Source organism: Abrus precatorius, unplaced genomic scaffold (assembly GCF_003935025.1).
Source record: "Abrus precatorius isolate BTA unplaced genomic scaffold, Abrus_2018 Scaffold6, whole genome shotgun sequence".
Taxonomy (NCBI): domain Eukaryota; kingdom Viridiplantae; phylum Streptophyta; class Magnoliopsida; order Fabales; family Fabaceae; genus Abrus; species Abrus precatorius.
Window position 1 is genome coordinate 10,350,168 of NW_020874406.1, and position 15,237 is coordinate 10,365,404.

At 33.5% G+C, this 15,237-nt stretch overlaps 2 protein-coding genes and 1 pseudogene across 3 annotated transcripts; all 3 read left to right on the forward strand.

The window, feature by feature from the left end:
* Window positions 1-2,338: 2,338 nt before the first annotated feature.
* LOC113870150 lies at window positions 2,339-2,830 on the forward strand. The gene has a single exon (XM_027506749.1). It carries the CDS (start codon window positions 2,339-2,341, stop codon window positions 2,828-2,830), a length of 492 nt encoding a protein of 163 aa, XP_027362550.1.
* Window positions 2,831-4,897: 2,067 nt separating this feature from the next.
* On the forward strand, window positions 4,898-5,875 carry LOC113869730 (annotated as a pseudogene).
* Window positions 5,876-9,424: 3,549 nt separating this feature from the next.
* LOC113868616 (probable RNA helicase SDE3) lies at window positions 9,425-15,144 on the forward strand. 2 transcript variants are annotated; one of them, XM_027504364.1, is made up of 5 exons: window positions 9,425-9,513; window positions 9,650-11,049; window positions 11,156-11,329; window positions 12,836-14,287; window positions 14,639-15,039. In XM_027504364.1, the coding sequence occupies exons 2-5, from the start codon at window positions 10,270-10,272 to the stop codon at window positions 14,861-14,863; spliced, it is 2,631 nt and encodes an 876-aa protein (XP_027360165.1). In that variant the 5' UTR covers window positions 9,425-9,513; window positions 9,650-10,269; the 3' UTR covers window positions 14,864-15,039. The 2 variants fall into 2 exon arrangements, with proteins under 2 accessions (XP_027360165.1, XP_027360164.1); XM_027504363.1 differs by having other exon boundaries at window positions 9,503-9,762; window positions 10,235-11,049; window positions 14,639-15,144.
* The last annotated feature ends 93 nt before the right edge of the window (window positions 15,145-15,237 follow it).

A 15,237-nucleotide genomic window follows, 5' to 3' on the forward strand; every position in this document is an offset into this window, starting at 1 on the left:
TGATCAAACATTGATCTGTACCCCACAACATCATTGTGAGGTTTATTTCAAAAGTTTAGTACTCTACCCCTGCTTCATCTGCACACGATGGGGTATGTTGGTGGATTACTAGAAATTGGCGCAATATATGGCATGCGATACCATGCCCAGGACATTAATAGTGATGAACAACCACCCATTGTTTTGCTACCAACTTCCGTGGCTCTGCACATTTCCCTATATAACATAGCTAAACAAGCAGAACCCCAACTATACCGTCTTGTTCTTCTAAGATTAGTTAATAAAGCTAAATACATAAGATGTACTTTGTTGCCTGTTTTGTCAGGCATCAAAACACCTCCAATTAAACCTAGAATATAAGCCCTACAATGGGCGTGAACTTCTTCTTCAGATGGTTGTTCTGGTAATGGCAACATATTGTCTCTCAGCCACTTTAGTTTTAGCATAGAGCCAATAAGTGACTCTCCCTTGACTGACACGATACCGAGATATGTGTCACACATTTCCTCCCAGTCAAACATTATTGGACCAATGACTGGTAAACCATCAACTCTTAGCCTGAGTTGAAGTGTAACATCCTCCAGGGTTATGGTGCACTCCCCTGTTGGAAAATGGAATGTGTGAGTTTCAGGTATCCACTTCTCGACCAAAGCTGTTATCAATGCGTGATCCACCTTAGGATGCCTTAGCTTTGCTACTCTAACAAAACCAAGTTGTTCAAGTATAGGAACAATTAGAGGATTGAGTTCTGGCATTGAATGACAGAAAGATGAAATCATGTTCTCAGTTTCCCTGCAGTTATTAATAAATTAGTAACATTATATGTAGAATAATAGATTTACATATTCAGTTAATAATGCTAATGTGTAAAACTTACCGTTCTTCCAATGAAGGCAGACCTGTGTTCGTTTTGCTTCCAGAACAACATTTTTAGCAATGGGAGCAAAGACAGAGAGAAACGAAGAACAAAGATGAATGCAAGTTTGAATGAAAACATGTGGCCTTGGATGAACATATTCATAGATAAACGGAGAAGTCACTCTCTCTTGGCATGCGTGATTGAGAAGTTACTATCTCTTGGCATGCGTGACTGACTGAGATGTCACTATCTCTTGGCATGCGTGAATGGAGAGGTGACCATCAATCGTAAAACGTGGTGAAGCATTGAATGATTGAGAATCCAACGTTACCATTATAAATATCCATTTTCGTGGTCATTTTATTCATTCAACCTTCTAAGCTTGTTCCTTGTTCTTGTGAATCTTCTCCTTCTAAAAATATCTTCAATCTATGTCATTGTTCACTTTGATGGTGCCATTAACCAATGTCCTAATGAAGGAGTCACATTCACCTCACCATTAGCGAAATTAGTACATCTAAAGAGAGGAGTGACTCTACAAAGGGTCAAGAAAGTCATCCACACAAAACTTAACCGAGACGCAAATGAAAGGGTGACAACCATACATTTTCGCTACCCAATTAAACTTGGCCTAGGAGTTAGCAACTACACATGTGTTGAGTTGAACGATGATGAAGACGTCGAGGCACTCTTCAACATCCATGATTCAAATCAATTTCAATCATGTATAGAATTATAAGTTACATTTGCTACAAACGTAACCCAGCCACCACAACTTTCACCTTCACCTTCACCTTACCAAACTTACGAAACCATACATCCATCATTTTCAACATATGATATAAATTCTGACCTTCAGTCCTACACACAACTGTTAACTGGTCCATTGATGGACCTCAATGAAATACCCTATGAACCATTCAGCAAACCCTACCCTCTCAGCCTCTTGAAGAAACCCTCATTGAAGAACATGTTGTTGTGAGTCTCCCAATCGAAGTATTTGACCCTTTTAGCGAGGACGAAGATGAAATCCTATCTCAACAGCAGGATGATGAAGAAGACTCCCTCCCACTTCCAAATATTCTACCATCACAACCATTACCTTTATACAATCCACCTCCACATTTTTTAAACATTCACACTCAAATACAAGAACATGACCATGAGTTTGGCCATGTCCTTGATCGTGAAATGGTAGTGTATCCGCTTGGAACACTATTTGTTGGCCAACGCTTCCTAACAAAAGAACAAGTGCAAGACGCCATAAATAGATTCCACATTGTCAATCATTACACTTATAAGGTGAAAATGTCAAGCACAACTAGGCTTGTTGTAGAATGCATTCACAACAACTGTGCCTGGAGATGTCGCTTTATATTGTGCACCAAAGAGCAACATTGGGAAATAATGAAACTTGAAAGGTGTCACACATGTGCTTCCCTACTCATTTCACAAGATCACAACAAGTTAGGATCACGAATGATTTCTCAAACCATTCATGAACTTATTGAGACTGATCCATTCACACACATCTCAACCATCTTAGCCCATATAAAGTTCACAATGGGTTATATAATCAGCTATAGAAAGGGATGGTTAGGGAAACAATATGCCATTGAGAATATCTTTGAAAATTGGGAGGAGTCATACCATAAGTTACGTAGACAGTTGCTTGCAATGCAACTGTATGTTCTGGGCTTCATATGGAAATTGAGTACACAACCAGCATACAACGGTGGCTTGCTTGACGAGGGGAATGTCTTCTTCAAGAGGTTATTTTGGACCTTCAAGGAATGCATTGATGGTTTTTCCTTCTGCAAACCAATTGTTCAAGTGGATGGTACATTTTTTACTGGCAAATACGAAGGGACTTTATTAGTGGCAGTTGCACAAGACGGCCGCAACAACATAATTCTCATTGTTTTTGCTGTGGTTGAAGGTAAAACTAGCAATACATGGTTCTTTTTTTAAAAAAACTTAAGGAGATACGTAACCCCGCAAGAGAGGTTGTGCCTCATTTCGGATCGTCACGAAGCCATAAGAAGTGCATACTCCAGAAATGGAAGTGGTTAGACAGAAAATAATTCTGTCCATGTCTATTGCATTAGACACATTGCACAAAACTTCATGCGACAATTCAAAAATGCTGCACTGAAGAAAGATATCGTCAATATGAATAATTTTAATTTTTTACATACTTTATATTATCATTAATGTTTTATACAATTATTTAGCTAGTTATATTAATTTAATTTGTAATCTTGTTTCCAGCATATGGGATGACTGAACCGAGATTCTTTTACTATTACAACATAGTAAAAGATAATAATCCTGAAGCTGAACAATGGTTGGACAACATCTCAAGGGGAAAATGGACACTGGCATAGGACAACGGACGACACTAGAGACATATGACAACAAACCTAGCGGAGTCAATCAATTCGGTCTTGAAGAAAACCAGAAACTTACCAATTTGCTCAATGGTCATGGCAACATACACCCGTTGCAATAAGTTCTTCATTGACAGAAGCAAGAAAGTAGATACAATGATTAATGCTGGACATATGTACTCAGAGGTTGCAACTAAAGTAATTTAAGATGCACAGTCAAAGACAAACACTCATAGAGTCATCACCTTTGACAGAACAAGCACTAGATTTTTAGTCGAAGAAACGCAATATCCGACAGAAATTCGACCCGTAGGAAGATTTATAGTACGGTTAGATGAAATGTAGTGTGACTGTGGCAAGTTTCAAAAAGTTCACATCACATGCTCGCATGTACTTTCTTCATGCTTACACGCACACTGCAACTTTAATATCTACATATCTCTTGTGTATACCTTACAACAAGTTTCTAAGGTATACGAAGGTCAATTTGGTGAACTTAGACACGAAGACTATTGGTCATCTTACACGGGTCCAACTTTGTATCCAAATCCAGAACTGAAAAGAACTTCAAAGGGTCGACCCAAGTCCAGTAGGATAAGAACAGAGATGGACATTAGAAAACAACAAAATCGAGCAAAAAATTGTTCTTATTGTCATACCCCTGTCACACAAGGAAGACATGTCCAAATATCGCTCAAGCTTCTAGTTCTCGTCATTAATTTTTATTATTGTTATTATTTTAAATTTTTTTAATGTTATTTTTAATTTTATGAATGTCATTGTAACTTTTAAATTTTTAGTATTTGTAATTTATATTAAGTATATAATTATATATATATAGTATATCTACATAATATTATTTTATTATATTTATTCATTTTAATAACATATTTTTTAAAATAAATAATTATGTATAAATTTTAATAAATATTAATATTTCAAAATAAATAAATAAACTGGTTATTATTTAATACTTTATTTATTTTATAAATATATAATATTAAATAAATTTTTATTATAATTTTTTAATACAAATTTAAATATAAATAAATTGTTGTTGTCATTTTTATTTTTTTAAATATAATATTAATAACCAAAAATATAATTTTAGAATATAATTTTAATCTTATTTTCAAAAAATATTCATTAAATAATATAATAAAAAATAAAAATATTATTTATTATCTTAAATATGTTAAATAAATTTTAATAAACATTTAAAATTAATATAATATGTTATTTATTTTAAAATAATATAAAAATTAAAATATAATTTAAATCATAAAACTTATTTTATTAAAATAATATATAAATATTTATTAAAATAACTTATTATAAATATTTATTTTAACAAAATATTACTAGATAAATATATAAATATAATTAAAATAATAATATTTATATTTTAATATATATGTAAAAAAAATTAAAAACTATCTCAGAATTCAATTTCGAACTGAATTTTGGATTGACAAAAAATGGGTCTAATCTCATAAATATACTGCTGGAGGGTCATTCTAGTATTTAAATTTTTGTTTTGAAATATTACGGTAAAAAAGTCGACAAAGATCGCAATTTATAAACGCAATGCTTTTGCTCTGCCTCCATCGATCTCGTGAAGAAGCGAAGAAGAGAGAGAGAGAGAGTGATGGAGTGTGTATTCGGATTCGTAGGCAATGGGTTTGCAATGGTGGTGGCGGACACGTCGGCGGTGTACAGCATACTCGTGCACAGGATACTGGAGACAGGTACCTCACTCTCCCCTTCCCTTTTCATCCTCTACATTTTCAATCCCTAAGTCCGTTTCATCGTAGGGTTCAATTTGCCGAATACATTCAGAAGAACGTCGCATTGTATCAGTTCCGTAACGGAATCCCTCTCACCGCTGCCGCCGCTGCTAATTTCACCCGTGGCGAGCTCGCCACTGCCCTCCGCAAGGCCCCTTTTCCAAACCCTAACTCCCCTTTCTGATTCCTTAAAAAAAGGAAAGAAAACTGTAAACTAGGTTAATTGGTGGTGATATTTAAATAATTCCTGGTTAATTGCTTTAATTTATTTATCTTCCGTTGCTACATCTTATAATATTTATGTATTTTTTGTGATTTGTTTTATTTTGAGTGCTGGAATCTGTATTATCCATGAAAGAAAAATAAAATATGTATATTCCTACCATGGATGAATTGAAACCCCATGGAGGTTGCAATTTGAAAATGGTTTTAGTTCATTATCTATGTTGCTTTTTGATTTTTGATAATAAGCTTATTTATGTGTGAATTTGGTTTTCTTTAGAATCCCTACTTTGTGAACATTCTTCTTGCTGGTTATGACAAAGAGACGGGCCCTACACTATACTATATTGATTACATTGCAACACTTCACAATCTTGAAAAGGGGGCCTTTGGTTATGGCTCCTATTTTTCACTGGCAATGATGGACAGACACTACCATAGTGGAATGTCAGTGGAAGAAGCAATTGATCTTGTTGATAAGTGCATGCATCATGGAAATCAGATCAAGGCTGGTTGTGGCACCACCTAACTTTGTTATTAAAATTGTTGACAAAGAGGCTGCAAGAGAGTATGCATGGCGTGAATCTGTCAAGGATGCTCCTATTCCTTTAGCTTGAGTCAGCTCTGTTCCTTGTTAATGCATTAGATTGTATTAAATAATGAGAAATAGACTACCATTGAACAAAGCTTGACCAATAATTTATGGCAAATCTTGATCACTGATTTGTTATTTTTATAAATAATTTTAAATTATTTTACTAACGTAAATAGGAGTACATAACCTATAGTAATTCTTCCTTCCAAGTTCTTTTTCCTTTTGAACTTTTTTACCGAGCTCCATGTTCCTATACTCCGTGATCTACCCCTTAGACAGCAACAAAGGCAAAGCAATGATTGTTTAAATTGCAATTTCATTCAAATCATCCGAGTAGTTTATTCTTACTATTTATATAACTATTAATGAAAGTTAATATTGTTTTAGTGTCTGACCACTATATATGAATAGATAGATAGCGTTTATATAATACAAGTAAAAATTATAAATGATATATTTAAAAGATTTATTATCATCTCGATGTTAATACTTTTCTCTTTCTGTATTGTTTTAGCAAATATTTATGAGATTTTATATCTCTTAGCGTGTAAGTTTTAAGAGTTTTATTATGTTAATCTAACAAATTTGATGGTTAAGTTGTACGATTATTTTGCTAAAATTTACTTTCAAGAAAGTGATTATTCAACGGCATAATCATTAAATTCTATTTTCTTATTCTAACAAGCAAAATAAGCATATAATATATACTTTGGTTCTTTCATCTCTTCTTTACATATATAATATAAATTATGAGGAATTAACTTAAATGAATGATTTATTTTTGTGCATTATATGAATATTTTTAATTTATTTTATTTAAAAAATAATGATATATTGTATGATTATTTTTAAATTTAATAAAGTTAATAAATTTTAAAAAGCCTAAATATTGTAATTATCAATTATAGTAAAAAAAATTAGTTTTTTTAATCTCCTAATTTTAGAATAGTTTTCAATTTAGTCATATGACTTTTTTTTAATTTATTTTTGTCTTCAAAGTTTTTTTATCATGTTGATCCTTTCCGTTAGCTATGTTATACATCTTAATTAAGACATCTATGTGAATATAAAGTGACACATTATTTACTAGTTTAAATTAAACTTTTTTATTTGAAAAATAATTAAAAATTAAAGTTATAATAATGTCTTCTCTTTCATTACAAGTTAGGTTTTCATACTACATTATCTTTTACATAGCAAAACAAAGGGTGGAACTCTTACTTCCATGGACTCGCAGGCTTCAACAATGATGTCTTGGTAGAGGTGTTGGGCATCTATTTTATTATTGTGGTGTAAAAATTGTTTATTGTTTGGCAGCAACAACATATACATGAATGCATTTTTTAGATGTAGAAACTATAGAGTAATTTTATAAGGATAAATAACTAAATTTTATTTTTCTATATAAATGTTTTTTATTTTTGTGTTACTATTCTATAGTATCATTTTTTTTGTTTGGTGAGAGTTGATTAAGTTGAAGATAATGAAATTGTACTACTAAAGTAAAAGAAAATAATTTTACATCGTTAAAACTCACTCAAAATTAGCAAGAAAAATATTAATATTTTAAGTATTAGTGTGGTGGTTCATGCATTAGTTATGGTGCTATTGTGGTTCATGTTGTATTGCAAAAAAATATTATCTTTTGAGTTGTATGAGGGGTTTTAGGGAAGTAATTTTTGTAATTGCACTTTGAAATAGTGCTTTGATTAAGAGATAATGTTCTATGTTAAATATGGATATGTCAAAATATGTTCTATCTTTAATGGAAAATTTTTCTTAGCATATGTTTTATATGTTCAATATGGATGTGAGAATAAGAAAGTACAATGATAATTGAAAATGAACATTGATTAAAATATACTAGTGAGATACATAATGAATTTAAATTAACAAACTAAAGGGACAAAATAGAAACCTCAAAAAATTCATTGTCCAACCAAAATCACAAAATATAGGTCTCACAAAAGTATACATAAACCCCACAAAATATAAGTCCCAATATGTTAAGTCCCAATATGCATGAGTGTTCATTGACTGTTTTCCTTAGTTGTTAAGTGTCTTTTCTTACAAAATGTCATTATCTTGTATTCACCTTTGCACACCACTCTCACTCTCACATTATCATTCTTTTAGATCTTTAAGTCCCTACCATAGTGCATAACATATGTTTTGATAGTCTCTTTAAAGTCTTCTCTATATGCAAATAATGTGCTTAACAGCCATTTATAATCATACATTTTTTTATGACATTTTAAATAAATTAAATTTATTTCTATCTTTTTTCTCATTAGATCTTGCATCAGCCTCCAATCCTCTACTAATATACTTTTTATCAAGATAAAAGACATCTTTACTTGCAAGAACATTAGTAAACTTCACCCAATCTCAAATTGAAATTCAACTCCAAATTCTTTATCACAACTGAAATATATCCCTATTCCACTTCAATATTTTCCTCACTTAGTTCTCCTTCAACACCATCCCATCAACTTGCACCCAATGAATATTCATGTGATGCTCTAGTAATGGAACTTTATGACATATTTCAACTTGTGAAATTGCATATACTACATACAATATTTTTTCATAACACTTAGACACTTTGATCGTCTCTACAACTCCTTTATCTTCTTTTAGTTTTTTCAATATAATATTATCAAGATTTTTTTCACCTATTTTGAACCACATAATATCAACTATATCATATTCTAATTCACGTATCTCATCTAGATATTCAAAATAATTCGAGAAATTTTTTTCGCAGTCCCATATATATGTCTTACCCCAACATATTTAATCTTTGGTGACTTTTTAAACTTGCTTCCATGGTGAACTTCTACATAGAATTAATCAATTCCTATGACTCAAAACTTCGAAAAGATAGAATTTTTCAAATATTCAACAATGTAAATAAGTCTAAGCCCACAAAACTCACTCATAGGACTATGCGCAACACATATAGTGAATTAAATTTAAATATAAAAATATATCTTATAATCTTGATGTTCACTTTCACTTCAATTTTTCAGTCTTTTGCCACAAACTTTTTCCTATTGTACTAAAATTTTTGTTTTATTAACAAATTTTCACTTTTAATTTTTTTAATTTTTCTTCTTTAAGTATGTCTAAAATAATTGGTATAAGGTGTAAAAATGATTTTCAAATTAAAAGGTCTAGATGAGATTGATTAATAAAATATATGTCACTTTGGATTCATATAAAATTTTTCTGTTAAATTATGTAATAAAGCTAACAAAAAAATTAACTTAAAAAAATTAAAATTTAAAGATAAACATGAACAAAAATAAATTAAAAAATTAAATCAAAACTTGCTTTAAAATTAAGAGATGAAAAAAATTAATTTTATCTTTTTGTTATAACTTTTTTTTTCATCTTTTTTTCTAATCATTCATATATAATATATATTTTTTTTTTCAATTCACGTAACAATCGTAATTTTTTTTTTTTTAATTTACTTATGCTCTATTTTTACGCTCTTGTTTCTTTGTTCCCAAATTTACCCCGAAACTAAGAATAAATGTACGCGCACGTTCGAAGTTGTTTAGCCCCGATTTTCCATGATACGATTGAGTAACGAGTCAGAACACAACAAGCCACTGTGGGCTTTGGCTAACTTTTCGATTCTTCGCTGGCGAGGTAAGGAGTAAGAAGTACAAAGCATGGAGGAGTCTTCACTCTTTTCAAAACCCTCTCCCTTTTTCACAATGCAATTCATAGATCGAACCACTGTTCCCCGATAATGGAATTTACTTCTCTCCCTTTCTTGTTTCAGATTATTGCGCTCTTCGCTTTACTCGTTCGATCATTCTTAACATCAGCTTCAATTGAAAGCGGTTTCCATTGTTTCTTCTCTCACCAACCCTTCCTATTATCCTTCCCTACACGGTCGTCTCTTTACCTAGTTCTTCTTTTTCTTTTCGTTTAAGCTTTACTTTTTATTCATAAATAAATGTTTTTTTTTTGTTTTTTAACTCATTCGTATGGTTCGATATTAGAGCAGCATGAACGAAACGTTGAAGAACAAAATGTGAAATTGCCCGTTCCAGCATAAGTTTTAGTAAGTTAATATATCAAGTGGGATAATCGTGTAATTTCGGTTCTACCGAAACAAAATTATGCAATTTAGGAATGAATTTATATCCTCTCTTTCATGTTCATAACAGGAGAGAGTAAAAGTGCAAATGCGTAAATCTTATGGTAGAGGTAGGTTAGTCAAAGGAGAGAATTCAGATGCATTTAGGAATACTAACGAGTCCATGATTTTATTTCACTCAAGACGTAACAAAACCTTGTGGATTTTGTAGCTTCTCTTTCTCAAGACTTATCTATGTTTAATTTTGGGTGATATTTTGTGTAGAGCTAAAACTTGGAGGTAGTATACAGCAGTTTCCAATGAGTACTGTCGGATATAGGTCGGACGAGGAATGCTCTGTCATAGGGGGGAAAGCAGAAATTGGATTTCTAGATTTTGAGGAAGAGAAATCTGTTTGCAGTTACGTTGTCAATGACGAGGATCCAGTCATTGTATCGGTCCCATTTGCGTTTGTGGATGGCAAGCCTCAATCTGTATTTGTTGGAGATACTGCTGTGGATTTAATAACCATCAAGAATACTACCAAAGAACCTGTGGACCTGTGGAGTGTTCATATTTTTGCTTCAAATCCTCTGGACTCTTTCACTCTTTCTCTCACTGAACCTCCATCAGCAAATTTAAATGAAGATAGCGATCAGAGTTTTTTAGAATCTTTCTCTTTGGAGGACAGGATGCTTCAGCCTGGTGAGATCTTAAAAATATGGTTATCGTGCAAGACAAAAGAAATGGGCATGTACACATCAGTTGTGTATTTTGATGTTGGAGATGAGAAAATTGAGAGGGTGGTTTTTCTCTTAGTTGAAGACAAAATCTCTAAGTCTTTGGCTTCTAATAGGCCTTATTCAAAAGGAAGGAGAAAAGACAAGTTTGTTGTAGATACTTATGTTCCAGGTTCACGTCCTGCTGGGAAGGCAAACAGAAAATACATAAATAGGCTTCCAAGATATGACATTCCCAGGGACATTAGACATTTGCTTGAGAGCGATCAGATTCCTCAAGCTGTTGAAGAAGGTCTTACAAGAAAGAGTTATGCTTCTTATTTCAAAACATTAATAATAATGGAAGAGATACAATTGGAGGTAATTTTATTTGTTTATAATTTATAGTAGCTCCAGTCATCAGAAACCTCAAGTCAAGACTGATCTTTGTCTCTATTATTTCCTTTCGTCTGACTTCTACTTTCAGGAAGACATGAGGACTTATGACATGGAATGCATAGCTATGAGAAAGAGGGCCAATTGTTTCTTGACCTTGGAGGTTCCTGGGCTTGCTGAGAGAAGACCATCGCTGGTTCATGGGGATTTTATATTTGCCAAGCTGGCATCTGAACGTGATGACAAGACCGCCCCTGTTTATCAGGTTTGAACCTCATGTCATGTGGCTTCATGTCACATTTTTCACTTTGTACTCCATAGTTGGACTAATTGAGAATCTTTAGCTAGAAGTTATTGCACCAAAATCTGGTCGTTAGGACTAGTCCTCAGATGCATACTGCAATTATTCACGTGTTTCTATATTTTGTATTGTAGTGATATAAATGAGTCTGTCTGATCTAGAAGATCATTGGAGTACATGTCATTGTCATAGTGTTATCTTGACCACTGACAATAGAATTCCATTTCATTGGTGTTGATGTATTTGTGGATGACATTAGATGTGTATGAGTCTTCCCTATTTCCCAGTTAGACTCATGCATTTCATCAGACGTGATCCAGGGGAAGCTATGGTAGATTGAGCTCCTTTGTAGTGCTCTTTCCACTTTGAGTGCTGGTTCTAAACATTAAATAAAATTAAACCTAGAGCATATCCATCAAAGACAGCGTTGTGTAGTGGCTGGCCCAGAAAACACTCTGGTATAGTGCATAGCTGGATGACTACTATTGTCGTTATTTTTAAAGAAATTATATAATTTATACTATATTCATACAAATGCTATACTCATAATTAACAACAAATATAGTCAAATAACCTCTGGAATTTGGCCAGCAACAGAAAAGAAGGCTGCAGACGTTAGAAGACTGTTGAAGAGAAAGTCTTCCACAACAGCAGGTTGGCATTCTTCTGATTTCAAAGGGTGGATGTTTCTAAACAAAAGGTGGGAAACCAGTAAAAGCCCTAGCTCTCATAAAAGGGGGAAATTTCACTTTTACCCCTTCCCATCCCGAAAGTTGAAAACTCAAAATAACATTGGAAAAGGAGTAGAAACTGGCTTTTTTCACCATACACATCGCACTTCTATAACGCTCTGTCGGCCGTGAAGACCACAATAACAAAACGCCTATGACTTTTAACTAGCAACCAAGGGCCCCTCCTTTCCTTGCTACAGTTTTATTCTTGGGATTATGAAAAATAACATAATTACAATGACATTGTTTCCTTGTTGGGATTGTTTATTGTTTTTATGAATACCAGATTTTAGGGTTTTTTTTCGTATTTGGGTCATGTTGGGTCATATATGACCTGAATTCACAACCTGTGACATCAGCAAAAAACGTATCATTTTAATTGCAAATTTTGTACCAATGTGAAAGAGTCCGGCAATTTAGGTGATGATTTTGGCCACTCTAATTTGCTCTATGGTTTTGTGTTGCTAAGTGAGTTAGTCAAATTGATTTGCACAATCCTAATTGCAAATCAAACAATTTCTATAACCATGTGTATATGATCTGTAGAGTAGCCAAATTTATTATGTCTATGTTAAGTGGATTCTGTTATTCATTGATTTTGGCTATTTTTATTGTTCATAAGTATATTAATATATGCTTATCAAATTTTTTTTTCATTGGTCCAACAATATATTTATTCATTCAGTTAGGGTTCTGCCATTCATAAAAAAATTTATGTGAATTTCTCTGCACTCTGCAGGGATTCATCCACCGTGTTGAAGCTGATGAGGTCTATTTGAGGTTTGATCATGAATTTCACTTTTGCCATAGAGATGAAAATCTCTATGATATTCACTTCACGTATAACAGGATCAATATGAGAAGGTTATACCAAGCAGTTGAGGCAGCAGAAAACTTAGGAACCGAGTTCCTTTTTCCATCTTCGTCCTCCAGAAGGAGACACATTAAAACCACTGATGTGGTTCCCATTTCTGGTTCTTTTAACAATGAGCAAATGTGTTCAATCAAAATGATTCTTGGTTGCAAAGGCGCACCCCCTTATGTGATTCATGGGCCCCCAGGTACAGGAAAGACAAGAACAATTGTAGAAGCAATCCTCCAGCTCTACAAATATCATAAGAATACTCGTATTCTTGTCTGTGCTCCCTCAAATAGTGCAGCAGATCACGTGCTGGAGAAAGTCCTTGCTCAACAGGATGTTGAATTTCGAGAAAATGAAATATTCAGGCTCAATGCATCTACCAGGCCATATGAGGATGTCAAACCAGAACTTATCCGCTTCTGCTTCTTTGATGAGTTGATATTTAAGTGTCCCCCAGTCAGTGCCCTCATGCATTATAGGATCATAATATCCACATATATGAGTGCCTCTCTTCTTTATGCAGAGGATGTTGCTCGTGGTCACTTCTCTCACATTTTCTTGGATGAGGCTGGGCAAGCTTCCGAAGCTGAAACAATGATCCCTGTATCCCATCTCTGCAGAAGGGATACCGTTGTTGTTCTGGCTGGAGACCCATTGCAGTTGGGTCCAGTAATATATTCCAAGAAAGCAGATGAGTATGGGTTGGGGGTTTCATACATGGAACGGTTGTTTGAATTTGAGTTATATGCCAGTGGAGACCCAAATTATGTAATAAGATTGATTAGGAACTATCGATGTCACCCAGAGATTTTATATCTTCCTTCAAAGCTGTTCTATGACGGGGAATTGATGGCCTGTAGAGATAGTTCATCTTTCAAAGTGATTGCAGAGTTTCTTCCTAATAAGGAGTTCCCTGTTCTCTTCTTTGGCATCCAGGGATGTGATGAAAGAGAAGGGAATAACCCATCATGGTTCAACCGAATTGAAGCAAGCAAGGTAATAGAAGTTGTCAGGAGATTGATAGCCAATGGGGAAATAACGGAGGAAGACATTGGCATTATAACTCCATATAGACAACAAGTGCTGAAAATAAAACAGACACTTGAAAATCTAGATATGCCCGATGTCAAAGTTGGTAGTGTTGAGCAATTTCAAGGACAAGAGAAGGAGGTTATCATCATATCAACCGTTCGATCAACCATCAAACACAATGAGTTTGACAAAGTCCACTGTCTTGGCTTTTTGAGCAATTATCGAAGGTTTAATGTGGCTATTACCCGTGCTATATCATTGCTGGTTATAATTGGGAACCCTCATATTATCTGCAAGGTATTGCCTTTTATATAATAAGCCATGACTAGATGTTAAGATAGTTATCTACCTGATCATCTTTTTGCTGTGAATAGAACATTATCATATATCCTCTGATTTGACTGCATTGCATTAGCATTCCTTTTATGGTTGTATTGAGAAATGAAAATGTTTACAGATATTAGAATTACTACTTTCTACATTAACCAGTCAGCTTGTCTTTCTAGTTGAGATAATTATGGTTAGAAAGAAAATATTCAACGAAAAATTATGAGAAAGTAAAACAGGTTCAAACCTTTTTGTTGCCTGTATCTTTGTTCTGATAATCTTGGTAGTTTATGAAATCATTCTTCACCTGTAATTTGGTAGGACGATCAATGGAGCCAAATGCTGTGGCACTGTGTGGACAATTCATCTTATCAGGGTTGCTCTCTTCCGGAAAGACCAAAATTTTATGACGATGAGGACACAGGGGAGAACTCTAATGCATTACCCTCTAGCAATGGAGAATGGAGTCAAGATTCATCCCAGTTAGAGTTCCCTAAACCTGTTACCGATGAAGCTGAATGGTCTGATGGCTGGAGAAGTAATTAATCCAGCACTTCGAACTTGGACTCGTACAAATATGTGTTTATACTCTTTTTTTTTTTTTTTTTTTTTTTGTGATAGGTTTTTGCGGACTTAAAATTAGTCAGTTCTTAATTTCGATCTAAGGAGGGTGGGGAAAGTCCTACCCTTGTTAATTTTCTTAATGCCATGTTTATTATATGCGTATGATGGGGGCATTTTTTTTTTTTTTTTTGAAAAAGTTGATCTAAACACCCGATGTTGAATATGAAGAAATTGATTAATTACAAATAGTTGATCATGTCATTAATCATTGACCAGTTTTCTGGATTCTAAAATCTCAAATTCTTGTAAGAAACGAACAGTGATGTAGCTTTTACCATGCAACTCGGATTAAAAAC